Genomic DNA, 26,204 nt, shown 5'->3' on the forward strand with positions numbered 1-26,204 from the left:
GAGGGGGGGCTCCCAGTGCAGCTCCCAGCTTTGGGGGGCCCTGGGGCTCTAGGCTCCTGGCTTGGGGAGGAGAGGTTTAAAACAAACAAAAGAAAGTTTTTTTTCACACAACGCACAGTCAACCTGTGGAACTCCTTGCCAGAGGATGTTGTGAAGACCAAGACTATAACAGGGTTCAAAAAAGAACTAGATAAATTCATGGAGGCTCCCATGCGTTCTCTGGACAATAACAATGCTGAAAAACTGATTGAGATAACATTGGAGAACACTGTAGCAAGCTCTGGTAGGCAAAATACTTTGTGAGGACATGTATAAAGCTGTACGAAGCCTGGTTGGGGCAGAGAATGTTCCGGATCTAATAACTCTGTCATAGAAAATAAAATGGCAAAGCTGGGAAGAAAGGGGCCTGCATTGTACGTTGCTTGGGAAAGCAGTGGGCCAGCACCCAGGAGGCGGCGCTCAGGAGACAACCCTGTAACATTATTCAAATGTAACAGATTTGATTTCAGGATTGTTTCTATATGATTCTATTTTCTTTCATTCACTTTTATTCTTATCTTTAGAATTTGTGGGAGGAAAGAACACTCTGAGTGGCAGCAGCAAGTCATAATTATCTTTTTCCCCATATTTAAGGGTCACTTAAATTAACAGAGCAGTTCACACATCTCAGAGCTATTGTTTCATGCTGAATCTATCCCCATGGATTGTTCTGGTTTAGCTGAGAACATTTTATTGAGATCAATGTGTCACTTCACACCTTTCTGTGCCTCCTATGCTACAGATGGATGTGACGAGCCTCCATACACTAGGCTCAGATCTGGACTAGGGACTATGCATCTCCACGCTCCTGACAATCCCTGCATCCAGCTGGTACATGCACGCCTTATAGACCCACCACCTCCCCACTACTCCTCCGTGCATGAAGGAGAGCTCCAAGCAGCAGAGGATGTGGGTGGGGGGCTCAGAGCAATAGGGATCTGAATGTTGCAGGAGCCTCAAAGCATTGGGGATGATGGAAGGAATTTTGGAGGAGATGGAGCACGGTCAGAGCAGTAGTAAGGGAGTCTAAGCAGTTGGAGGGAATGTGTGAGTTAGAACAGTACAGAAAAGAGTGGGGTGAAAAGGGGGCGAGAGCTGTGCAGTGGGGGATGTTGGGGGCTTCAGGTCTGTCCCCCCCAAAAAAACCCACATCCATGAATAAAAAAAATGGTTCCTCACCATCATAGTATCTGAGCATCTCACAATTTTTAATGTGTTTATCCTCTCAACATCCCGGTGAGGTAGGAAAGTGCTGTGATCCCCATTTTACATTTGGAACTGAGGCACAGAGAGACTAAGTGACTTCCCCAAAGTCACAAAGAAACTTGTAAATTGAAACAGGGAATTGAATTCAGGTCTCCTGAGTTCCATGTCCTAAACCATGTACTATCTTTCCTCTCATACCCCCGCCCCTCCATGTCCCTCCCTTCAAACAAGGTCCCCACTGACTCCATGTTAAGTTTCTGCACTGTTGCTGCATCTCTTCCCAGTTCCTTAAACTCTGGGTCCTAATGCTGACATCTGCCTCTCTAAGAGCTTGCTACAGTGTTACCCAGTGTTATCTCAATCAGTTTTTCAGCATTGTTATTGTCCAGGGAACCCATGGAAGCTTTCATTCTCCTTCCCAGGCCGTCTGCCCAGCCACCCTGGGTTCCTTTCAGAGCCTTTCTGGACTCTGAGCAGCTTTCTCTCACTTGTTCATTGATCTTTATAGGAGCCAGCTATCCCTTATCAGCAGGGACCTAGTTTTTTGTGATTAAAAAACCAAAATTCTCTGATAAAAAACAAACTGTTTTTCCACGTTTAAAATGAAACACTGAACTTAAGTTTCCCTAGCCACAATATATATAGGTATTCGTTGAACATAATGTTTTATTGGTATATTTACTATTTTTAAGCAAGTTCAAAGCCTACCGGTGCCATCAATCATTATAATAAAATTAATAGAATTGCAATTTGTATTTCTTACTTCTGTCTGTTTTCTAGATTTTCAGAATTTTTTTTTTTTAATGCACTGGAATGATCCAGTCACAGTGCACTGTTTCTTTACTATTTCTTTACTATTGTCGATGGCCCAGCCTCTTGTTTTCATGTCTTTTCATTCAGTTTATGTTCTGCGCTTTCCATGTGTTCTACAATTGTCTGCCTTCTAACATAATCTAAAGCCGCTCTGCATACAGTACAGAAAAGCACATTGCCATCAACATGGAATTTTTTCCTTGCCAAACACAGTGACACCATCTTTAGGGAAGTTTTCACTGTCTTTCCATAACTTTAATTACTCATGTCTGGAGGCTGAAGTGAAATTTGAGATCCATTAAAACCCGAGCACTATACGCCTTTGAGTAACCTCTATATGCTGGAAGCAGTTTACTTGAGTATGTTTAGCTATGTAAATTTTAAGTGCATTCAAAAATCAACCACAAGAGGGGAAGGCTGCATGCATTGACTACATGACACTGGCACTTTCAGTAAAATGTATTTAATAGTTAATATACGTTTTTATTTTTTCACAAAATGTAAAAACTAAAGATTCTCTGTAAAAATGCAAATTTCGTGTTTTTCCACATTTTTCCATTGCAAACAGATTTCTAGGATCCATGCTCATGAGGCCCAAGAGGACACTGCCTAATTAATTACAGATGGGCTGGACCACTCTCCCTTAAAGGGTCCACCTGTGATACTAGTAGGAAAAGATCAAACTGAATCATGGAGTTAGACATAGAAGGTGAAATCCTAGCTCACTGAAATCAATGGGAGTCTTGTCAAAGGGGGCAGGATTTTGTGCAAAGATGCATCTCACTGGCATTCCTCATTTCTGGTCTGGGAAATGATATTCATAATATAGATCAACAGCTATCAAAGTCACCTCCAGGCTGCAGATGAAGCTGACCATTCATGTAGCAATGGCCAAAAAATTAAGTGGTCCCATAAAAAAATTCTGACAGTTTACAGGCAAAATTATCTTTACCTACCAAGGTATGCACAGCAAAATTCCCAAAGCTGAAATAAGAGTAGAATACAGTAGTAACAGTAATAGTAACCACAGTGACAGGGTAAGGATTGGGTTAAATACTAGTAAGCAAAGCCAACAACCACACTTAGTGGAAACATGGGTATACTATGAATATCTTCTAACAGAGAGAAAAAAACTGAAACAAAGAGCAAAACTCTTGCCTGCAGCTGATGGAAAGAATATGCCTGCTGCTTCCTTCCTTCTAGGAAGGAAAATAAATGTTGGCAGCATTAGGAACTCCAAGGGTAGGAAACACAGTGCTGCCAAAAAGGTCTGAAGCACTCATATTCAGCTATGGCATATGAGATAGCAGAGTGTGTGGATTCACTTTCACACATTTTAAAGTGAGAGCAACGAACAGGATAATATGGTATCACTTGCTTCTCTAATGGAAAGCAACATCACAAGCCATTTTCCTTGGTAAAACCAGGATGGTCAAGCTAATGCTTAATCACAGTAAAATGACATCTGCATGTACAATGTTTAGATTTCAATGCATAATTCCAAATCCTAATTTCTTTAAATTAAACTACTACATTTAAAGAGGTCTAAGAGCATTTTCCTGCCATGTTATATCCAACTGACATTACCGCTTACATAAATACAGCCTGGCCATAATTTGAAAACATTCTTTATAACTGGTATATTAAATGTTTTCCCAAGACAGCAGAAAAATGAAATTTCAGTTCATGGCCAGTTTACATCCATTTGTTCTTGTGCCAACGTTATCTGTTAGCTTAAATAGCTCTTCACGCTCCCTGGTATTTACTTCCCATAAGGTATACAGACAGCAATCATATTCTTGGTCAGCCTTCTTTTTGCTAGATTAAGCAAGCTAAGCTCTTCCATCTTCACTCATAAAACAGACACTCCATTCCCCTCATCATCCTAGTAGCTCTTCTTTGCACCTGTTACAATTTAAATTAATCTTTCTTGAACACAGGTGACCAGAATCGTACACAGTATTCCAAATGAGGTCTTCCCAGTGCCTTGTACAATGGAATTAATTCTTTATCTTTACTGGACATGCCTTGCCTGATACCTCCCAAGATCACTTTTTTGCCTTTTTTCACAGCCGCATCACATTGTTGGCTCATAGTCATCCTGTGATCGAGACACACACCCAGGTCTCTCTCCTCTGTCACTTCCAACTGATAATCCCCCAGTTTGTAGCAGAAATTCTTATTGTTACCCCTAAGAGCAAGACTTTGCACTTGGTACTATTGAATTTCATCCCATTCCTATTACTCCAGTCTTCAAGGTCATCCAAACCTCCTCTGTATATATGATGCCTCCCAACTTGGTATAATCAGGAAATTTCTTTAGCACACTCCTACTTTTTGTCCCAAGGTCATTAACAAAAATGTTGACTAAGACTGGTTCCGAGACCGATCCTTGAGGAACTCCACTAGTAACCTCCCCAAGTCTGATAATTCAGCTTTCAGTCCAACCCATTGCCTTCTCCCCTTCAGCCAATTCCTTATCCACCTTACAATGCGTGTACTGATCCACATCTTCCCTAATTTAACCAATAATTTCCCATGTGGTTCCATAGCAGATGCTTTACTGAAGTTCAAGTGTATTAGATCTACTGTCCTGCCCTTATCTCAAAAATCAGTTATTTTCTCAAAGAAGAAAATCATGTTAGGCTGTTATGATCTACCTTTGGTAAATCCATATTACCTCTATGAATTTAATTATTCTTTCCTTCACAATTTGTGCTAAAACCTTGCATAATACTGAGGTCAGACTAACAGATCTCTAATTGCCCGGATCATGTTTTTCCCTCTATCTAAAATATAGGTACAACCTGTTATCCTGGGAAAAAAATTACTCATTTTCAAATAAAATAAGCCACACCAAGAATCATCATGCAAGGTCCCCAGCAACCTCAGCACCTGCTGGTCAAAGGCACTGTGCGTTTTGTAGGAGCAGGAACAAAATTCAGTGACAGAATCTCTCTCTGCTTAGATCAGCCATTCAAACAAGGCCTGCATCAGTTTGTTCCATTTTGAATTTATTTTTATTACAGGGCAATGGCTGGAAGGAGTCAGTGAATACTGCTGTATTCACACATGTGAATCAATATAAATGTCAATTCATGTTACTGTTAGAATCATATTACTGCAAAGACAAGTATCTTACTACAGTCTATTTTTTAAAATGTTAATAAAGTAATTTTTTCTAAGAAAACGCATTCACCCCAGTGTATTATTCCAGGATATCAATATTTCAGCCATATTTCTATTTTTGTTGTACAATATGTTTATTAATTGCCATTGTTCTTCCAGATGTCCAGCATGTCCTAAAGACAAACATTTGCTGGATAAGTTTCTTTGTGAGACCTGTGGGTATTTACTGATATTTCACCATATTTTTTTCAGTTTGGTATCCTATATTTGCTCCAGAGGAACTGCAATTCATCAGTTTTAACTTTTGTAGAGAACAACAGTAGATTACAAATTTTGGAAGCAAAGTGTCTCTCTGTTTCTTGCTAGAATATTTAGAAATCTGGTATGAGAAGATGGAATGTCTGGAGAACAGTTTTTGTGTGTGTTTGTTTTAAATACCCACTAACCGACTCACTAGTTAATGTATCCAAATAATTCTCTTAAAATTCCTCCTTTTTGGAGGAGTACAATGCAAGAATGACTAACCAAAGAGAGACAGTTTTTGGGCCAGGAGTTTGTTTGTGATGTGATAACTCATACATCATACTGTTTTCCACTGTGTGTATTATTTTATTCTTATGAGCTCATAAGAACATGGCTAGGCAGAGATTGCAATTCAAAAGTATCCTGTTCTTTAGAGAGCAGGAGTCTCATCAACTTGAATCTATTATCAATTTGTTTGCAAGAACAAACATGATAAGGACAGGGAAGGATGGAGCAACCTGTACATTGTATGCTTGTGCTGTATGCGTGCTTATGCACAGCAGCAAACAGCATTATTTGTTGGCTTGTCTCACTGAAGAGCTGAGATTATGAAATGGTTGCAGTTCTTGTTATCGAATGGTGATGCTAAAAAAAATCCACAACACGAAGTGGGACAGCTTAAAAAAACAACAGAGGATCAAATTTTAGGACTCTCAATCTCTCAGTGTCCCTTTAAATATGTACAGTACTTGGAAGATCTGCATGTCAGGTGTATCATCAGATATACAGATCAGAATTAAGGGGAAATCTTGTCTCCTCCTTTGTAGATTTGGAGGGCTCTTTTTCAATAGAAATAGTGACATTTGGCTCCATGGAGTGACAGAATCAGGTTTGGAAAGACCATGTGGGCAATGCATAACCTAGCTTTGTCGAGGCTTCCTATACACTGTGTCTGTATAGAGTGGTTGGAAGTAATGCAAGGGCAGAAACAGAGATTCCATTGCTAAAAATATTCAGGTCTGGCTGGTGGGTCTCAGGGTACGTCTACACTACGGGACTATTCCGAATTTGCATAAACTGGTTTTGTAAAACAGATTTTATAAAATCGAGTGCGCGCGGCCACACTAAACACATTAAATCGGTGGTGTGCGTCCATGGTCCGAGGCTAGCGTCGATTTCTGAAGCGTTGCACTGTGGGTAGCTATCCCGTAGCTATCCCATAGTTCCCGCAGCCTCCCCCGCCCCTTGGCATTTCCGGGTTGAGATCCCAGTGCCTGATGGGGCAAAAATCATTGTCGCGGGTGGTTCTGGGTAAATGTCGTCAGTCACTCCTTCCTCTGGGAAAGCAACGGCAGACAAGCATTTCACGCCTTTTTTCCCTGGATTGCCCTGGCAGATGCCATAGCATGGCAAACATGGAGCCTGTTTTGCCTTTTGTGACTGTCACCGTATGTGTACTAGATGCCGCTGACAGAGGTGATTCAGCAGCGCTACACAGCAGCATGCTTTTGCATGACAGCAGAGATGGTTATCAGCCATACTGCACCATCTACCAATCCATAAATTGGTAATAAGATGATCATGGCTACCAGTCCTTTTGCACTGTTCCATTTGCTGCTGTCAAAAGTGCCCCTGGCTGCTCTTAGCCAGGGGCGCAAAAGCCAAAATTGGGAATGACTCCCTGAGTCAATCCCTCCTTTTTGGTATCTAAAAATAGAATCAGTCCTGCCTAGAATATGGGCAAGTGTACTAGAGAACCACTGTATCAGAGAACCAGAGAGCACAGCTGCTCTGTGTCAGATCCTGCAGAAATTATGAGCTGTATGCTATTCACAGGGGGTGCTCCTGCAACAACCCCTCCTGTTCATTTCATTCTTCCCCCAGCCTTCATGGGCTACCGTAGCATTGTCCCCCCACTTGTGTGATGAAGTAATAAAGAATGCAGGAATAAGACACAGTGACTTGTTAGTGAAGGCAGCCTCCAGCTGCTATGATAGTCCAGACAGGACAGTAAGGAGTGCATCCCTCTGCTAGTTCAGGGGCACTTGAATCTTTTCTTTACACATGAAGGGTGGGGCTGATGGAGCTCAGCCCCCTGTTGCTATGACGATGATGGATATCAGCCATACTGCACCATCTACCAGGAAAAATTAGGACCAGGCGACCTTGATCGACCTGTCCCAAGCAAGTTGGTATGGTTACCAGTCCTTTTGCACTGCCCCATGTGCCAATAGGCTGATGATGAGGACGGGTAGCAGTCCTATTGTACCATCAGCCACCTATGGCAGGGTGGGAGGAAGGATGTTGTTGTTGAGTGCTGCACCATCCCGTCTATCTGCAGCATTCAGTAAAGATAGGGTGACATGTAAAAGAGTCAAGACAGGATTGTTTTCCCTTTCACTTCTGGGGGTGGGTGGGGGGGGGTGCGTAAATTGCCTAGCTATGCCCTGACCCACCGCGGACACTGTTTTTGACCCTAGAAGCATTTGGAGCTCAGCCAAGAATGCAAATGCTTTTCAGAGACTGCAGGAACTGTGGGATAGCTTGAGTCCTCCAGTCCATGAGCGTCCATTTGATTCTTTGGCTTTCCGTTACGCTTGCCACGCAGCAGTGCGCTGAGTCCCTGCTATGGCGTCTGTCTGGAGATATTTAAAAAATGATTTTGAATTTCGTCTTCTGTAACGGAGCGCTGATAGAACAGTTTTGCCTGCCCTTACAGCGATCACGTCCGCATCGTCCATGCTGGAGCTCTTTCTTTATTTTGATTTTTAACTGCATCACCACCCGTGGTGATCGGAGCTCCACGCTGGGCAAGCAGGAAATATTCAAAAGTTCGCGGGGCTTTTCCTGTCTACCTGGCCACTGCATCCGAGTTCAGATTGCTGTCCAGAGCGGTCAGTGGTGCACTGTGGGATACCGCCCGGAGGCCAATACCGTCGATCAGCGGCCACACTAACCCTAATCCGATATGGTAATACCGATACTAGCGCTACTCCTCTCGTTAGGGAGGAGTACAGAAACCGGTTTAAAGAGCCATTAAAATCGATATAAGGTGCCTCCTAGTGTGGACGGTTGTGGCGTTAAATCGGTTTTACGCTCCTAAAACCGGTTTAAACACGTAGTGTAGACCAGGCTTCACTGACATGCTTCCTATCTGACTGCCATATTTGGGGTCAGGACGGCATGTTCCTACAGGTCACACTGGCAGACCATCTAACATCAATACAACAAGTATCCTGGAAAACGTAAGCCCATAATCCATGTTGCTCTCCATTCCCCTCTGTGAAACTTGGGATGCAGGAATCAACATAACTAAGGGCCTAATTCTGCAACCCTTCCTCACACTGCATAGCGCTTGCTCACATGACCAGTCCCATTGAGTAGTGCTTACTATCGGCTTCAATGTGAGTACAGTTTACAGTACTGGACCCAAAGCTACTAAAGAAGTAAAGGGAAAACACTTTACAGTACCTTAGAGTGAAATTAATTAAAACTCAGATTTGCAAGATTTGTTTTCTCTTATCCAATTCAGAATCTTTTCAGCTGTACAGTCATAATGAGAAAAACCATGTGTGACCACTGATATGGAAAAGCTGGTGCTGATCTAAAAACACATTGGCCTGCTTTTAATATGAGCAGTTTTACTGAAGGATTACTCATGTGCTTAAAGTTAAGCATATGCTTAAATGTTTTCCTGGATCTTGGCCATACTCAGTTAAACTATGTAGAGCTGAAGAGTCAATTCATTTCACATACTATCTCTGAGAACAATAAAATGACAAAGCTAAAAAATTGTAAAAGATACTATAAAGTCATTCTGTAACTATTTCAGTTAGGAAACAATCCAATTGAGTTTTCATAGCTGTATAGAGGTGGTGGCATTCATTCACACCCAGTTGGCACATAACTGTTCAAGGATGGACACTAGTTCACAGGCCAGATTAGGCTGGCACACAGGCGGTATGAGTAATATCATGAGTCACTGGAGGACAGCCAGTTACTCTCCTACAACAGGTCACCAATCTTGATACAAGGTTGGGTTTAGTCACATGGGTTCACAGAGGAACTTTCTAATTCTTCTCCACATTTTCAATATCCAGATGTGGCATCTACGGACACAACCGAAGGGCAGTGGGAAAAGAGAGGAGGAGGGAAAATCTATAGTAAAATAAAACCAATCGTCCATAGACAGTTATCCCAGTATTTCAAATCCAAGACATTAATCTCTCACTGAAAGATTTAAAGTACTGTACTTTGAAGATACTGAACAGTAACCCCGCCACAAAAATACATCATTAAATGGTCACTATTACAAAAAATTCTATAAAGGAATTAAATAATAGTTCATCTTAACACCATAATGAGATATTAACAAATATTCTATAACTTTTAAAATAAAATAGTAATTACCAACCTTAATGCCAAAGTGTAGGTTCCTGGTTGCCGTTGGCTTTCACGAATGAGATAACTTCCCTCTGCAACACTTAATAACTGGTCGGCTTCTTCTCTTGAGATCATACCATGGAATCTAACAAACAAAACTCATTTTTATTAGCAATCAAAGCTGTTTCAAAACACACTGTTTTTCAATTTTAGACCACACCTTTGTTTGATTTTAAGGAAAAACAAAAACAAAAACAAAAAAGTGGCTTTTTAGAAGAAGCTTCCATAAAAACTACAGTAATTAGCAGGAACCTATTCATTATGTTAATTGCTCTCGCTGCTTGGCATTTGGCCAGCATGATTATTTGCGGCTGGTAGGCTTTAGTTGTCAAAATCACTTAACAGACAGCATGGGAAGAACACTCTCATTACAGAACAAGCGCATTCTTTTCATAACATGGATATCTTACATTAGTTTAATGGACAAATATCCATGTTTCCCATTAGCTTAATATTCTATGCTAGGGGTACTCACACTTGCCAATACTGAGGGACAGTCTGCTAGTTTGCCAGGGGCTCAAGGGATCCATTTAATCTGACTATTAATCTGCATAACAAAGTGCAAAATTTACATGCACTGATACCAAAATAAACACAAACATACAATTTGCTTTCATTCTCCATGCTAAACAGAACAATCGTTGCTTAATGCCGTGAAATAGAGGACAAATAAATACAAACGATAATGTGCATTTTTATAGCAAATGGCATTTCAAATGGCCCCAAAGAGATTTTTACACACACACACACTCACTGCAGCACCTTCACCTTTGGGGTGAACCAACCAACCACATGAAGCACAGCAGCACTATATTTTCCTAGATAATGCTGAACTGAAGAATACTGTGTCCATCTGAAACTGCAGGGGTTATGTGAGGTGGGCAAAATGCCAAACCCACATTAGAGTTTGCAGGAAAGCAAGAGTAGTGTGATTAAGTGGAGGAAAGTTCTTTGCTGTACATGCCCAATGAGCAGACTGGCAGAAACAGGGCAGAGCACAATTTCACAGTGATCACTCAAGATGTACCCATCAAAATGGAATGCATGACCTTGGCAAGGTCCCACACCCAGCCTGCTGAACAGCCAAGAGGGCAGGCTATTGCAGAGTCACCACTTTGCAAATTAGAAGTGTTAGCACAGCTAGTCCCACATGCCTGTGCTTTAAACACACAGAGGCGATGAAAAGGCCATGAGGTGCACTTGCGGCACCTTTATTCAACACTGACCATGAACTAAACCCACTCACATTAGACTCAGTGATTCACAGCAGCACATTACTTACTCTCTTCCATAATATTTGGGTCTGTTCTCTACCTATTGAAAAAACAAACAACATTTTAAATATTTTACTTTCAGAAAAGATGGCACATAATGAACACCTTGTATATAACAACTTTTTAAAAAACAGGAGAGAACATATAGCATATCTGAAGGGAAAGGACAAGAATCACTTAGCACTACAGTACTTTTCCAGTGGGTATAGTGTAAGAAGACACACTGAAAGGTCCAACAATCTAAACACAAGCTGAGGAAGCAGCCTATTTAAATGCTAAAACGGAGAGTGTCTCTTGAAACCACGTGCATGCTGATGCTTTTCTAAGCCACATTAGTAACGTTGTCCAACTACTATATGCCCAAATTGATTTTTTTTTTAAATGATACGTGCCATTTTTTTCTTGGTATAAGTACGTGTGATAATCTAGAAACACATTTTTTAAAAATCTTCAATTTATAAATCATCTTCCTCTTCTAAAGTTGCTAGAAGTGTTGCTGCGTACTGTTAAACCACTGCCATATTTAATCTGAGAGGTGGTTACATTTCAGTGGTAAATGAAATGTTATTATACATGTCTTGCATTTCTTGTGCACCCAAAACTTTCATATTTGTGTATTAAAATAGCACTTAGAGGCCCCACCAATATCAAGACTCTTTTGTACTAGTTGCAAATAGTACGAAACAGTCCCTGCCCCAAACAGCTGACGATCTAAATGTGCACACAGACAAAGAGTGGCAGAAAAGGAGTATCATTAGCCGCATTTTACAGACAAGGCACTGAGAAAAGCAATTTACCTGGGATGCCTGTTGCAGAGTTGGGAAATTGAACCCAGCTCTCTCACATCCCAATGCAGTGCCTTAACCCCATCATTCCTCTGACTATGGAACTGGGAAATCTTTTGGGCTTTGAATTCAACAGTTATGCAACCTTAACCATTGCAGTCATTGATGATCCACCTATAATCAAGCGTAAAACATTCAGAGTTTATTTCCGCTTCAGTTTCATCCTCACATCTTTTCAGGGAAATGTCAAGCAAACTAAAATAAATATTTCGCCCTTGCTGTTGAGATGGCATTTAAATGGGATCTTTAATAGTCTGAGATGTCAAAAATTGAATATGATACAGAGTCTAGCAACAACAAACTTCCTTAGTCACAGGAAATAAAGAGCAATTCTGATGGTTGATCAGTTTAGAAAATCAGTGTTCATTATTGAAGTGATCAATAATGTTTTAAAGTGTGCATTTTCTTTTATAATCATTGGTGCATATATATTAATTTAGATGTAGAATACAACTTATAATAGAAGAAACAGGAGTTGACTTATGTAACCACAGCCTTGCAACTTGCTTTATACTTCTGACTAGATTACAACAGAAAGCCTATATTACCAGAGAAGCAAAATTAAGCCCCTATTCTGCAAAGACATGCTTGATTTTAGTCATGCAAGTAGTCCCATTGTTCTACTACAATTGGACTACTCACATGCCTAAAGGCAAACACATGCATAAAACTTTGTAGGATCAGGTCCTAATTTCCCTCCTCCTGCCAAGCAAACCACTTCATTTTATACATTAGAAACAATATGAAAGTAGACAAGATGAAAGCATTAAACACACACACACACTGCAATACTGTGCATAAAAACTGTGTATAAGTAACTTTAAAAAACTTAGATGCCTGTCATGGGATTAATGGCCAATATGGCACTCCAAGAAAATATCCAAATCACAATAAAATCTGAGTGTGCAAACAAGATGAGAATGTGAAGTGGCAGAAGATTAGAGCAAACTGTGAAAGAAAAACTCAGCTAGAGAGTAACTACAGGCACTCAGAACGGGTGTGGGACTTGACTTTTCTGGATGATACATTAAAAGGAGAAATTACCATTTCTCTGAACCTGGGCCTGGCTGCCCTCACTCCTTCAGACTGTCACATCTACTTTTCTTCAATTAGACTGCAAGCTCTTTGGACCGGGGCTACCTTTCACTGTGTGTTTGTACAGTTTATAGCACAATGGGAACCCATTCAGGATTGGAGATAAACTGAGCCCACCTAATTTACATGCCTGTTTCTTTATAACCTCCCATGTTGTCTCCTTACCCCAGTCTATTGTATTTTTTGTGGTTGTTTATTTTGAACGTATTCACATGGGGCCTGACCCAACTCCCACTGAAATCAAAGGGAGTCTTTCTATTGACTTTAGCAGCACCTGGATTGTGCCTTTAGAATAGAGTTGATTTGTATGCATTACTGTAGGCCAAGTATATAACACAGGTCAGGATATTATATGCCTCTTATTTTCTGCAATGTTTTCTATGAGTATTATCATAAAGGTTTCCCCATAGGCATATCTCTTTAGTCAGCACCTAGCATTTTTCATAATTTAGTTGTTGATATTGCCATTAAGTGCATCAGAACTGGAAGCACTGTTTGACCTTGCCATGATCTTTTGCAAAGTTTCTTTTGATACCACAAAGTTTCTGCAACACTATTTTCTCTGAGTCACCACGGATGTCATCCTGGTCAATACAGATCCAGAGAGCGCTAAAGTTAGCTGTCAAAGTAACTATACAGATTTGGTAAGTTTAACCCTCCTTTTTGCTTTCCATTATGGAGTTTCATAATGCTTATTCTCACTCCTCATGTAAAGGAGCAAAATCATGCCTTCCAAGATTGGAACCACTTACTGTCTGAGATGAAATATGGATATTGCCATAATAAAATGAAGCAGCTGAGGGAGAATGATCATTTTAATTAAATCTATTCTTGCTGGAAAGGTCAGTTCAGCTGTGCCCCATCTCCGCATAATGTCTTCTGCTTTTTGCAGTATTTGGGGGCCACTAAAATTGAAAATTTTATTTAACATGAGGCATAGGATGTGTCCCCAACTGCTTCATTTTTTATTGCATCCAAGTAAATGTCAGTGTAAATTTCCTTGAGTTTCAGAAATTTTTGAGAGTAGTTTGTAAATTGCCTTATTTCAATAATCATAGTGATGGTTTGTACAGGATTCATAAAAGTCGATTCTTGTATTAGCAAAGACTTTTTATGTCAGTTCTATATCTAGGCAAAAACTTTCAGCCAAAAATTTTTTTCCTCCAAAAAATGCAGCTTTGGGAAGACAAACATTCTGCGAATACATGTCCATTTTGACAATTTGTTTTAGTCAAAAATGAAAAAAAAAGAAAACTTCAGAAATGTTTAAATGAATCATATAATCAAAAAGAAACATTTCAGTGTCTTGAGCTATATTACCAAGAGGATTTCAGCATGATGGGGATGCTCTGGAGCAGGGACTTGAACCAAGGTCTCCTGCATCTTAGGTGAGTGTTCTGGGTGATGGGGTATGCCGGGGTGGGGGGTTTCTCAATGTTTTCTGTTGAAGGTGTCCCACTTTGTATAACTAATTAAATATTCACTGAAGCAGAGACTGGAATCCAGGTGTCCCCCACAGAGGTAAGTGGCCTAACCACCAGGCTACAGGGGATTCCGGGATAGATCTCTCCCAGTCTCTCCTATTGAAGCTGTTCCACTTTCTATAAAACACTCAAATAGTCATTGGGCCAGAAAGAGAATGTGAGAATGACATGATAGGTTCTACGCCCAAAACGAAATGCCTTTTTCAATGTGCTGGAAATTCTGGACTTTTTTTTTTCTTGTTTGACCCAAACAGAATTTATTTTATTTTATTTTTTTGAACGGCCAGTGATCTGAAAAATCAGTTATTCACACAGTTCTAATTAGTACCGGAAAAAAAAAAAGTCAGCCTTTACCCACAGTTACTACACTGTGGTATGAAAGATAGCACACTTTCCCCTGTACTTACAATGGAAAATAACAGTGGTACCCATGTGGTATTTGTCATCAGTTATTATTGTTTGTACTGTAGTAGTGCCCAGAGAGTCCAGGAAGGATTTAGGCCCCACTGTGCTAGGCACTGAACACACAAGTCACTATGGTCCTGCTCTGGTTTTGTTTCTATTTTTTCCCCTAAACTTTGGTGTATGGCTAATAAAACTGAAGTGGGTGAATGGATAAATGGTGTAGACATGGCATGTGCCTCACACTTGATTGTGTCATTCTGAAATGTCCTCGGTGCTTTGGGAAGTCACCCAAGGTGAATCTCGTTCATATGAACTCGTCTTTGAGATCAAATTTAACAAGTTACATTAAATACCCCCATTCAGTGTGATCAAATGCTTCTTAGCTACCCACAGAGGCTGCTTTGACAAGGGTATTTAGAGATGCTGCTCAATCAGGCTTGTTAGCAATTAGCACAAGATTAGGATGGAGTCTTACTATGAGGCGAAAAAGGGCAGTAATTTTAATTAACTCAATCATTTGGCTGGCTTGATATCCTTTCACATATGATTATTTTAAATTCATTGTGAGGTGCCCTGCTGTGACAGCAAGTGGTGCCCTGAAGACAGATTCTAACTATACATATATATTCATGCACACACACGTGCACACACACACAGCCCAGAGAGGCAGCCACAATATGCTTTGGACAATGCACCCACATTTTATATTATAATCACAGTATGAATCTGATGTAGAATTCAAAGATCCTTAAGTATTTACAGCACTAACCCTCAATGCTATTTTTCCACTCAAAATACCTCAGCTGTGCTACACCATCACATGACCAAAAAACAAGGGCTGATTCTCCAGTCCTTTATCCTGGCATTACCCCAGTGTAACCCCATTGACCTCAGCAGAGTTAGAATGGATAGTCGAAGTATTTTAGAACCATTTTCAAGTTACTGGGTTATTTGCTGGTAATGTCTCTCTACATTATCTCTTGTAGCAGCATGTGCCTTTGCACCTTGAACAAACATTATTTATGGTGTGATTTCCAATTACTCTTTGCCAAGTACTTTTTTCTTTAATTGTCCTGCTTATTTCAACAAGAGGAATAACATAATTAATACCATACCAAATTACGTATTACTCCCTCCCCCTAACCTCTGATAGTCTTTGGACTGGGATTCTCTTCCTAATATTTATAAAATTACTTATACAGCAGAACTATTCAATTACTTAGAAGATTCTGCTCCCCGCCCTCCCGCCTCACTCATGGCTGCTAATAGAAACCCAGCTGAGAAAGAGCAGATCAAAGCTCAGCACTAGCAGGAAGAGCTTAGAACACAGAGAAAGGTTAAACACGTTTCTACTCAATGAATATATTTTCACTTCAACTTTGGTTCAGCTGCACAGTATGTTCAGTACTTGTAATGAAAAACATTGTTATGGGCAAGACACTGAACTCAACTCCCCCGCCTCCAAAAAAGGCAAATAATACACATTGATGCTACATTATAATTATTTCAATTTTACTTTTATGATGTAAAAATATCCTTCAAAATGGTCATAGTTTTGACCTTATTTAAGAAATAGGATTTTTAAAATGGAACATTTCCATTTTTTAAAAATACCTAAGCCCCTTCATTTTCAGTTTAAACCAATTTTTACTGAAAAATTCTCAGGTTTTACAAAGAGTATTATTCCTTTTTTCTCCCCAATTCTCCCCCTACTTTTGTATCATTCAAATATATAAAAATAACTTGTTTTATTAGGAAAATACAATCACTGCATGAGATATATGTATTACAACAATACATTACAGTCTGTGTGTATATGCAAAGCTGCCTGTTTAAATAAGGCTGTGTTAGTCTAGAAGATACACACAATAAACAAAAGGCACGCAGGCAAGCTCTGAAGTGCGTTGCACCTCTGAACATACTGATGAATCTCACGCCCACCATGTATGCATTTCAAACTGTTAGCAGATGATGGATTAAAGATTTGACACACTAAAATTGGAAGAAAATGAAACTCTGTATCAGAATACGTTTCAGAACATACGGAAGTATTTGAAAGTTTAAAAAAAGAACAGGAGAAAAGGATAGAATTGAGTGTATGCGCTGCAAATGGTGTGGCCCAATTATTAAACATAAATGCTTATGGGCTAATAGTTCTAAGCGTACAACAGTAAACTGGTTTTTCAAATGAAAAGTTTTATTTGGGGCTCAGAGATGTATTGTTTTTTTAAACTCAGAGCTGGCACTGTGATTTGAGTTCTGCTTTAGTTCTACAGCAAACCACATTGATTAATGGAATTCAGAGCATTAATCTACTGAATACTCCCCCCCTCCCCATCTTTCCAGCCACCAAAATAAACCCCGATATTCATCCAGAAAAATTATTAAATAGTTTTTTGCACTGATTTTCACCTGTTTTTGTTGTGGTAATAAATACTGATAAATTCCCAGGAAAAATAAAATAAAATAAAAACTGAAAATGAAGGGTCCTAAAAATACTTTAAACTTAGCAGCTATCTATGTGCAACAAATTGTATCCTGCACAAATCTGCTTTGTTCAACTCTCAATTCCCACATGATTCCTAAAAATTGCAGTTATGCATTTCTTATCCCATATTAAAATCAAGATCATGTTCTACTCTACAGTTTACGTTTTGGGACAAAACCATTCTAGAGTTACACTAGCTTCTTTGTCCCTCCTGTGTGAAGTACTTAGTCAAGTTTGGTGTTATGAATGTTCACAAGTGATCGTACAAACACTCGTCTCTGTTGAGCCTGACAGGATTAAACCTGGAGACCTTTCTAGGTACTATATAGTAAACCTACATACCCTCTAGAGCTTGGATCACTAATTCAGGGTAAGCACTGCTCAGTTCCAGCCTATTTCTTCCTAAAATAACTACAACTTGCAATTTGCCACCTATACAAAAGCTTATAAAATTTTAAAACTAATTTGTAAACTCAATGATACTGCGGCAATACACATACATCTTGGGATGAGAAAATTAAGTAAAGGTAAATTGTAATTGAAGTGGCAGCATCTGGATGCCTGAAGATCTCCCCAGTATGAATTGGCCTGATCTTGTCTAATTTTAAAAATAATGCAAGTGTGGATCTGATTAGAATTTGAATGAATGACCAGCTGGTGTACTAGGCTTGTTCCATTACTGCAATTGAAACAGATGCTCAAAATGTTTATCTATAGTATATGACTTTATATCTTTTATGTCTTGTCTTGGCAGTCTAGTGGTATTGCTAATATTATAAATGAGATCTTCGCATGACTCCTGTTCATGATCTCTCATTTCCCAGGACATTAATGATTAACACAAACACCAGCCTGCAGCCAAATTGGCATGGGCTGTGCTCCTGACAGTTCTATTAAGCTAAACAAGGTAGAACTCCTCTGTATTATTATAGGTAACTCTCCACTGTGGGGGAAAACAGTCCATGAAGCATACATGTTGTGGACCAAACTGCAGCCATTATTTTATTTACTATAAGGCCTCTCCATGCAGTTCTGGTTGCCCTATTCCTGCATACTTTGTATTTCTATTTATTTAAGAAAGAAAGCTTATCCTGAAAGCTATACATATCAATAGTAAAGTTGAGACTCTGAATTCACAAAAATTAGGACATGTGTCGATCAGGTTCCCATACTGTCAAGGTACCTGAGTGGCACCCATTACCACAGTATCCATATGCATTACGATATGGTCTTTTGTTACATCAACAGACAATGCCAGGAAAGGCAAGATACAGCTCATCAAAATAAATAAATGTTAACAGTCTACGCTATTAGCCTGCCAAGAGTGCTTTATAGTCTTAAAATGTATATACACTGGATGCATTTCACCCACCACTGAAACACAGGAACCTTTGGGGAGGAAAGCAGCAGTTATTTCTTGACACCTAGCAACAGTACACAACAGTTTAGGGCAATGTAGCAGTGAAGACCCACCACCATGGTGCCTCCTGCTGGTCGTGCTGGGAATTTGCTCTCTCGGACCACCAGGGCACCTTTTACTAGCAGTGCCTCACACGCCATCCCTTCCACTTCCTCCTCCGTCTCCACCATCTGGACCCGTGTCGCTCCTGGACCTCATTGTCCTCTTTGGGACATGGCCCGCCAGCTATGCCCCCAGCCTGTTGTCTCCCCCCTTTCGGAGGACAGGCAGTCCTCAGTCCTTCCACTAGCCTCAACGGCCAACTGCAGTTTCTAGTCTAGTCCTTGGCTTCAGGGGCAAACTGCAGTCTGGATTTAGGCCACTCTCCTCATTGGCAAGTAGGGGTAAAGAGTGGGAGAGACCCAGGCCCACCCACTACTCTGGGTCCCGGCTCAGGGACCATATAGCTGGCAGCCACTTACTGCCCCTCCTCCTATTCCTGCTGACTACATTCCTTGGGCCTCTTCCCCCGTAGCCCTAGCACCTTCCCTTCCCTTGCTTCAGGGCCTCAGTCTGCCCGTGGTCAGCCAAGAGCTCCTCTATTGCTCCGCTACCCTGCCCAGCACTGCAATATCTCCGGTGCTCCTCAGCAGACAGTTCTTCCCCTTTGTCTTCCAGGAAGAGTCTTTGCTCTGTTGAGCAGCCTTTTATATATGGGCTGCTCCAGCAAGCCTTCTCTTGATTGGCTCTCCCCATGAGCCTTTTCCTGACTGGCTGAGTTCTGCAAAGCCTCTCCAAGGCTGCCTTAACCCTTCTCCTGCCTGTGTGGGGCAGCCGCCTCCCCACAGGCAGGGAGTAAAAAAGCACTATACCCAAATGAATGTGTGTCATTTTGAGTGATATCACAAAAAATCCTATTGTGCTGAATACATGGAAAGGAAAAATAGAAAGGTTGAAGTGGAAACAAAAACTGTCAATAGAAATAATTACATGTGATTAAAATCTCAACTTCAATATTAATGTGTAAGGTTTTTGCACAGAAACAATAACAGCTTAGATGTTGTTTCCTTATTAGCAAACTCATTAACAGCACAAAACATTTAAAAACTATTTTTTCTTGCTGAGACATGTTCCGTAAAAAATTAGTCTGTCACGCTTGATCAAGATATAGCTACATGAAAGACCAATCAACTATAGCTAACCACCTATCGCAAAAATGCAAACCTGCCAAGTTAATCATGGAAGATCAGGGCGTTCCCATTAAAATGAAGCATTTGACTCCCATTAAATCTCTATTTTTTTATTCGAGAAGTTGACAGACTATTTGGAAGAACTGCAATTGGGCATTTGAAAGAGAGGACAGAGAAATCTCTGTTTAAGTCAGTAAAGTAATCTTCTTTGTGATCTAAGCTATAAGCTATTAATGCCCCTGACAGTACTATGCTCCACTATATTTAATGCTATGTCAACATGACAAACAGATTCCAGAGATTAATTTCCTCTCTTGTTACATGATAAAAATGTTGCAATAAAATTTGAACAATTCAATAACTTGTAATGGTTTAGTATGAGCAGTGTTTTGTAATATCATTTAACGAGTCAAACCCAACATTTCAGCATTCTTAACATTGACACTGATGTTTCCCAAGTTCCTAGAGGTAGTGATGGGATAGAGTTATGCATAAAAACTTACTGACATGTATGTTCAATATCAATTAAAACACAATATTTTAATCTACAATTTCAAAACAGTTATGAAAGAGTGCTAGTCCTGTCAAATAGCATTAAAGGGACAGTATCACTTTAGGTCCCGATCCTACAATCCAAGCCATATGAGCTGACCCTCTGCACACATGGGTATTCCCTATGCTTCAATAGGATTCCACAACTGAAGCATCAGGGCCCACACTTTCTGTCTGTAATGCTTCAGGTGACTATAACTGAAAGATTGGGATGGGCGGAAGAATTCACTGTTCTTTCATTGCATTTATCGTGTACATTTAATAACGTAGGGACAGTCTTGGTATTTGCCCTGTACAGTCAGTTTCCCCTGTTTGTGTGGGTCTTTCACACAAAAGAGAGGACAGAGAAATGTTTTCTAAAAATAAAAAAAAGTGTAACTGTAAAGTAAAAAAAATTTGCTAAAGTTACCAGGTGATTGCAGGGGACAGATGTAGTACCTGAAAGTCTTTTTAACTCTTATTTTAAATTAACCAGAGTTCCAGTTGATGGTGCCCCTTTAGCATCAGAAAAAGCAATGTATTCAAGTTGCCCTCTCCATAATACTTCCATGTCTCCCATGTAGCAGTTGTTGAATGTACAGTGTGTGGATGGATCTGGAGTCTGTGGACAATGTAAAGCTTTGCATCATCATGATACCCACCTCAAAAGTGCAGGTAATCCTTCTAGGATGGGGAGCTTCCTGTTGCAACTGATACACTGAGAGAAGGCAGAAATTAAATATATTTCAGTTTTCTGCTTAACACAGAATTGTTTTTGTTAAATTAGGCATTTGAAAACATTACATTTTGATTTAAAAAAATACTTGCTGCACGATTTTGTACAGAGGGATACATAGGCCAAGATATTATAACTGATTCACAACTAACCAGAAACCACTCGCTATTAGAATTCATTTATCTAATTAATTACTGTGTGATAACTGGGCAAGGTGGGAAAAAAAGTTAGACTCAGGAAGAAAAGAACAGACATTATGATCAGTGCAAACTTCACTTTACAATACATCAAAAACATGTTGGTTCTACAACTCTGTTCTTCAGCAAGAGGATTCACAGTCAGTTCTGTAAGGCACTGACCATGCCCTGCAAGGCACTGCTCACCTTCAACTCCCATTGATTTCACTTGGGACTGAAGCTATTCAAGTCTTTGCAGAAGAAACTCAGAGCATTGTAAAATCAGACCCTCTGTCTTTATGATTATTCACTAACCTTTCTGAGCAAACAAAATGTCATTTATGGCTGTGAACCTATGGTCATTCAGTGGGCAGTTTCCCATAGTTAAGGCCTAAAAGGTAACCTATTTAAAAAGGGGTACAAATACCAAAATATCTATTTTTGTTATCTTTTAAAAATTGAGCCTGACTGAGACCAAGGCATTTTTAAAAGTAAGTTGTAAATTTATGATAGTAACATGCTACTTTGCTATAAAGGAGGGACATTCAGCTCCTCCTAAAGTAGCTTGATTTGGCAAATCACCTTAAAAATGAGGCTGTCGATACTTATTTTATCTTTACAAAAATTTGGATCTGATTAGATTTCTTTCTGAAATAGACACCGAGAGATGTAATCCCTTAAAATTAAATTATCTTTCAAACAATATTACTAGCAAACGACTCTGATAACATGTGCTGTCACGTCTTTCATGTAACAAGAACATAAATTAGTTTATCCAATGAGATTTTATTTCATTATGTTTGGCATTTGATCATAACTATTTTTTGACACTCATACTGCATTAAGATGCTAAGAATATAAGAATCACAATGGAGAAAATGGCAGAGTGTTAAATGACAAGTAAATATTCACACTAGAGATCCTTGTTCCAAAGGGGGTGGGGAAAGCAACATTTTTATCTTTATCTTCATTTTATTTAAAACCTATTTCATCACTTTTAAAAACTGTTTTGCACAGATATGAAAAGGGTGATTTTGAAAGTGATGAAAAATAGCAAAATAATGTAAAATTTGCAACTTTTCATTGGAAGTACAGCATGAACATTTATTTTCCCCAGTTTCCACTATAAAAATATTTTATGCCACAAATGAAGAAATTATTCCCTGATCCAAATCTGATACTTGTGGAGAACTAGCTCAGGTTTTATAAGAAAAAATTCAGAGAGAGAAAATGGATAATTTTAGATCTGAAAATGTGATGATGGATAGTCACAAGTGACACGCTTTGTAGAGCACTAAAAAAATTCAAGCTAATCATTTCTTGCCTCACATCAACATTAGAAAGCTTTTCTGAAGATGACCTTCTCCTCAAAGACTGTGCCTTTTATTCTTTGCAGGTCAGGAATATACTGTGTGGTCTATCAAGTTATAAAATGTGCTCTCTATCCTTTCCCTATAACTGCTGCATGAGAACCAAGCTATCAACTGCTGTTTCCTTGCTGCTACTAGTGCTAGTGAACTTGAATAAGACATTCCTATTCATTCATCAAGAGAGACAGCAACACAAGCAAATAATATGACTGTGTGCACTTACTTCTAATTATGGAAAATTATGAAAAACATAAGTTACATCTACAAATGATGTGTGTTGCTTTAGCTACTGGGCTAGCTGCCAGTGAGGTAAAGGTTGGACACCTCATTATAGATCATGGTGTAAAATAAAATGAACGAAAAGGCAGAGTTCATTGAGTTCACAGAAGGTACAGTATTGTGATTTATTATTATTTGCAACTGAAAGCAAAACATGCAGAACTTGGTGACAAACACTAGATGAACGGCTGTTATGATTAATGATGTTTAATATTAAAGCTACAATGTGCTCCAATTTTATTATTTAACCATCATCTACAAGGCAAAAGCCTGCTTCAAGTCACTTCATGTGTAAGTGCCTTTATTTTAAGTGACTGGCTTGACATATGGCAAGCCACTGATGTAATAAGTTATGATTCAAAGCCACACAGAGATTGCTTCTACGTTCACATGCAGACTGAGGTTTCAACCACCGCAATTACACGACAGCAGTTGAACGGGTTGGAGATTGTTACTCGCATTCAGTTCCTTCACATTCAGCCATCTAAAGAGAAGACCAAAGACAGCTGGGGGAAAATCTTTAACATTTTCCCTCATCCTTGCTGCTTATTTTTCATTCATTTCAATTAATTTAAAATAAGTTTTAAAAGGTTCTGGAGTTGCTAAAATTTTAAGGCCTATGCAGTGTTGCCAACTCTCTAGAATTTATCATGAGTCTCACAGTATTAGGTGTTTTAGTTAAAAGCCCAGTGCCTGGAAACTAGAGATTATATAAGAATCTCAGCTTTGGGGATTGTTTCTAGTCTTCCTGGCGGCAGAGAAAAGCTTGAAACTATTACTTGAGTTCATCTTAAATGCTCAGAAACCAGATGGCAAATAAAAAAAGCCCCAACACTAATGTTTTGGGTTTTTTGAGGCATGACTCATGATTTTTGAATGTTTGGGGTTGGCAATGCTGTCTACAAAGTGCCTGTTGGAACAGAAACATCCAATCTCTACAGGACTCATGGAAACTGAAAGTGAATGTTTCAGAAAAGATGGAAGTTCTGTGCATTTAGACCTAGAATGTATACTGTAGAGCAGCGGTTCTCAAACTATTGTACTGGTGACGCCTTTCACATAGCAAGCCTCTGAGTGTGACCCCCCCTTATAAATATATGAACAAGTGTTTTTAATTTAACACCTTTATAAAATGTTGGAGGCAAAGCAGGGTTTGGGGTGGAGGCTGACAGCTCGTGCCCCCCCATGTAATAACCGCCTGAGAGGTCCCGACCCCCAGTTTGAGAACCCCTGCTGTAGAAAATAATCCTGCATTAGCAAAGTCATGAACTAAATGATTTAAAAGGTCTTTTTTCCCCTCTCATTTCTATTATATATTTTCAATTGATAAAAATTATTTTAATCCATTCTCTATAAACTTTAGTAAAATCTTACACTTCAAAAATACGCTTATACATTTTTTTGTCAAAGATTTAACAACCTTAAAACCTTGAACTCAGTAGAACAGATTCCATGATGTGCTGTCATTTGGAAATAAATCCATTTTTTTGGACGCTGGCTCATAAGTCCCAACTTAACATAATGAAAGAATTCACCTGTGTAAGTGCTGCTTTCATGTGTCTTTGGCAGTGCTGTTGCTAGCCCATTTGGGGACCGAAGCAGGAATATTTTCAGGGGGAGGGGGGGCCTACAAATACAATAATTAATAGGGGGCTCCTTGAGCTGCTTGGGGCCCTAAGCAATTGCTTAGTCTGCTTATGCCTAGCGCTGGCTCTAGTCCAGGGGTTGGCAACCTTTCAGAAGTGATGTGCCGAGTCTTCATTTATTCCCTCTAATTTAAGGTTTCGCATGCCAGTAAATACAGTTTAACATTTTTAGAAGGTCTCTTTCTAGAAGTCTATAATATATAACTAAACTATTGCTGTATGTAAAGTAAATAAGGTTTTTAAAATGTTTAAGAAGCTTCATTTAAAATTAAATTAAAATGCAGAGCCCTCTGGACCGGTGGCCAGGACTCAGGCAGTGTGAGTGCCACTGAAAATCAGCTTGTGTGCCGCCTTCAGCACGTGTGCCATAGGTTACCTACCCCTGCTCTAGTCTTTGGACATGGTCTCAAAACAGAGGTGAGCAAACTACAGCCTGCGGGACCCTCCTGCCTGGCCCCTGAGCTCCTGCCCCTGGAGGCTCGCCCCTGGCCCCTTCCTTGCTGTTCCCCCCATCCCGCAGCCTCAGCTCGCCCCACTGCCAGTGCAATGCTCTGGGCAGCGGGGCTGCGAGCTCCTGGGGCAGTGCAGCTGCAGAGCTGGGGCCTGACCCGGTGCTCTGTGTTGCGCAGTGGCATGACTGGCTCCAGCCAGGTGGCACGGCTGCCTTTCCTGGTGATCTGGGCGGCGCAGCTGTAGCGCCGCCAGCCACTGGTGCCCCAGGCAGCATGGTAAGGGGGCAGGGAGCAGGGGAGGGGTTGGATAGAGGGCAGGGGGCGGGGGTGTGGATAGGGGTCTGGGTGGTCAGAGGGTGGGGAACAGGGGGGTTGAATTGGGGCAGGGCTCCCCAGGGAGCAGTCAGGAAGGAGAGGGGAAGTTAGATGGTACAGTGGGGGGCAGTCAAGGGCAGGGGTTCCGGGGGTGGGCAGGGGACAGGGAGAAAGGGTGTTCGGATGGGGCAGAGGTCACGGTGGGTGGGGGACAGACAGTCAGGAATGGGGTGGGGGTTGGATGGGGCGGCAGGGGGCAGTCGGGGCAGAGGTTCTGGGGGTGGTCGGATGGGGGGGGGCAGACCGGAATGAGAAAAAGGGTTGGATAGGGGTGGCAGGAAGTAGTCGTGGCGGGAGGTTCCGGGGGCTGTCAAGGAACAGGAGGGGTTGGATGGTGCAGGAGTCCCAGGGGGCCGTCAGGGGGAGAGAAGCAGGACAGATCGGATCGGGGCGGGGGCCGGGCCCTGCCTGGCTGTTTGGAGAGGCCCTCCATACAACTTCAGAAACCCGATGCAGCCCTCAGACCAAAAAGTCTGCCCGCCCCTGTCTCAAAAGGACATCTAGCCTCAAAAATATGTCAGAACATGTAGAGTTAGAGGCATTTTAAAGTAGTTGTGTGGCCAAATACACACACACTGAAAATCTG

General features: G+C 40.5%; 1 protein-coding gene across 8 annotated transcripts in view; it reads right to left on the bottom strand.

The window, feature by feature from the left end:
• CHN1 (chimerin 1) overlaps positions 1-26,204 on the bottom strand; it is a 169,889-nt gene that overhangs the window by 97,807 nt on the left and 45,878 nt on the right. For all 8 annotated transcript variants that reach the window (XM_044978395.1, XM_044978394.1, XM_044978389.1 and 5 more), the window contains 3 exons: positions 21,247-21,302; positions 11,156-11,187; positions 9,845-9,958 (listed from right to left, as the gene is read on the bottom strand). In XM_044978395.1, coding sequence (XP_044834330.1) covers positions 9,845-9,958; positions 11,156-11,187; positions 21,247-21,302 — 202 coding nt within the window. The remainder of the gene's footprint in view (positions 1-9,844; positions 9,959-11,155; positions 11,188-21,246; positions 21,303-26,204) is intronic.

The sequence above is a fragment of the Mauremys mutica genome, chromosome 10 (assembly GCF_020497125.1).
Source record: "Mauremys mutica isolate MM-2020 ecotype Southern chromosome 10, ASM2049712v1, whole genome shotgun sequence".
NCBI classification, from domain to species: Eukaryota; Metazoa; Chordata; order Testudines; family Geoemydidae; genus Mauremys; species Mauremys mutica.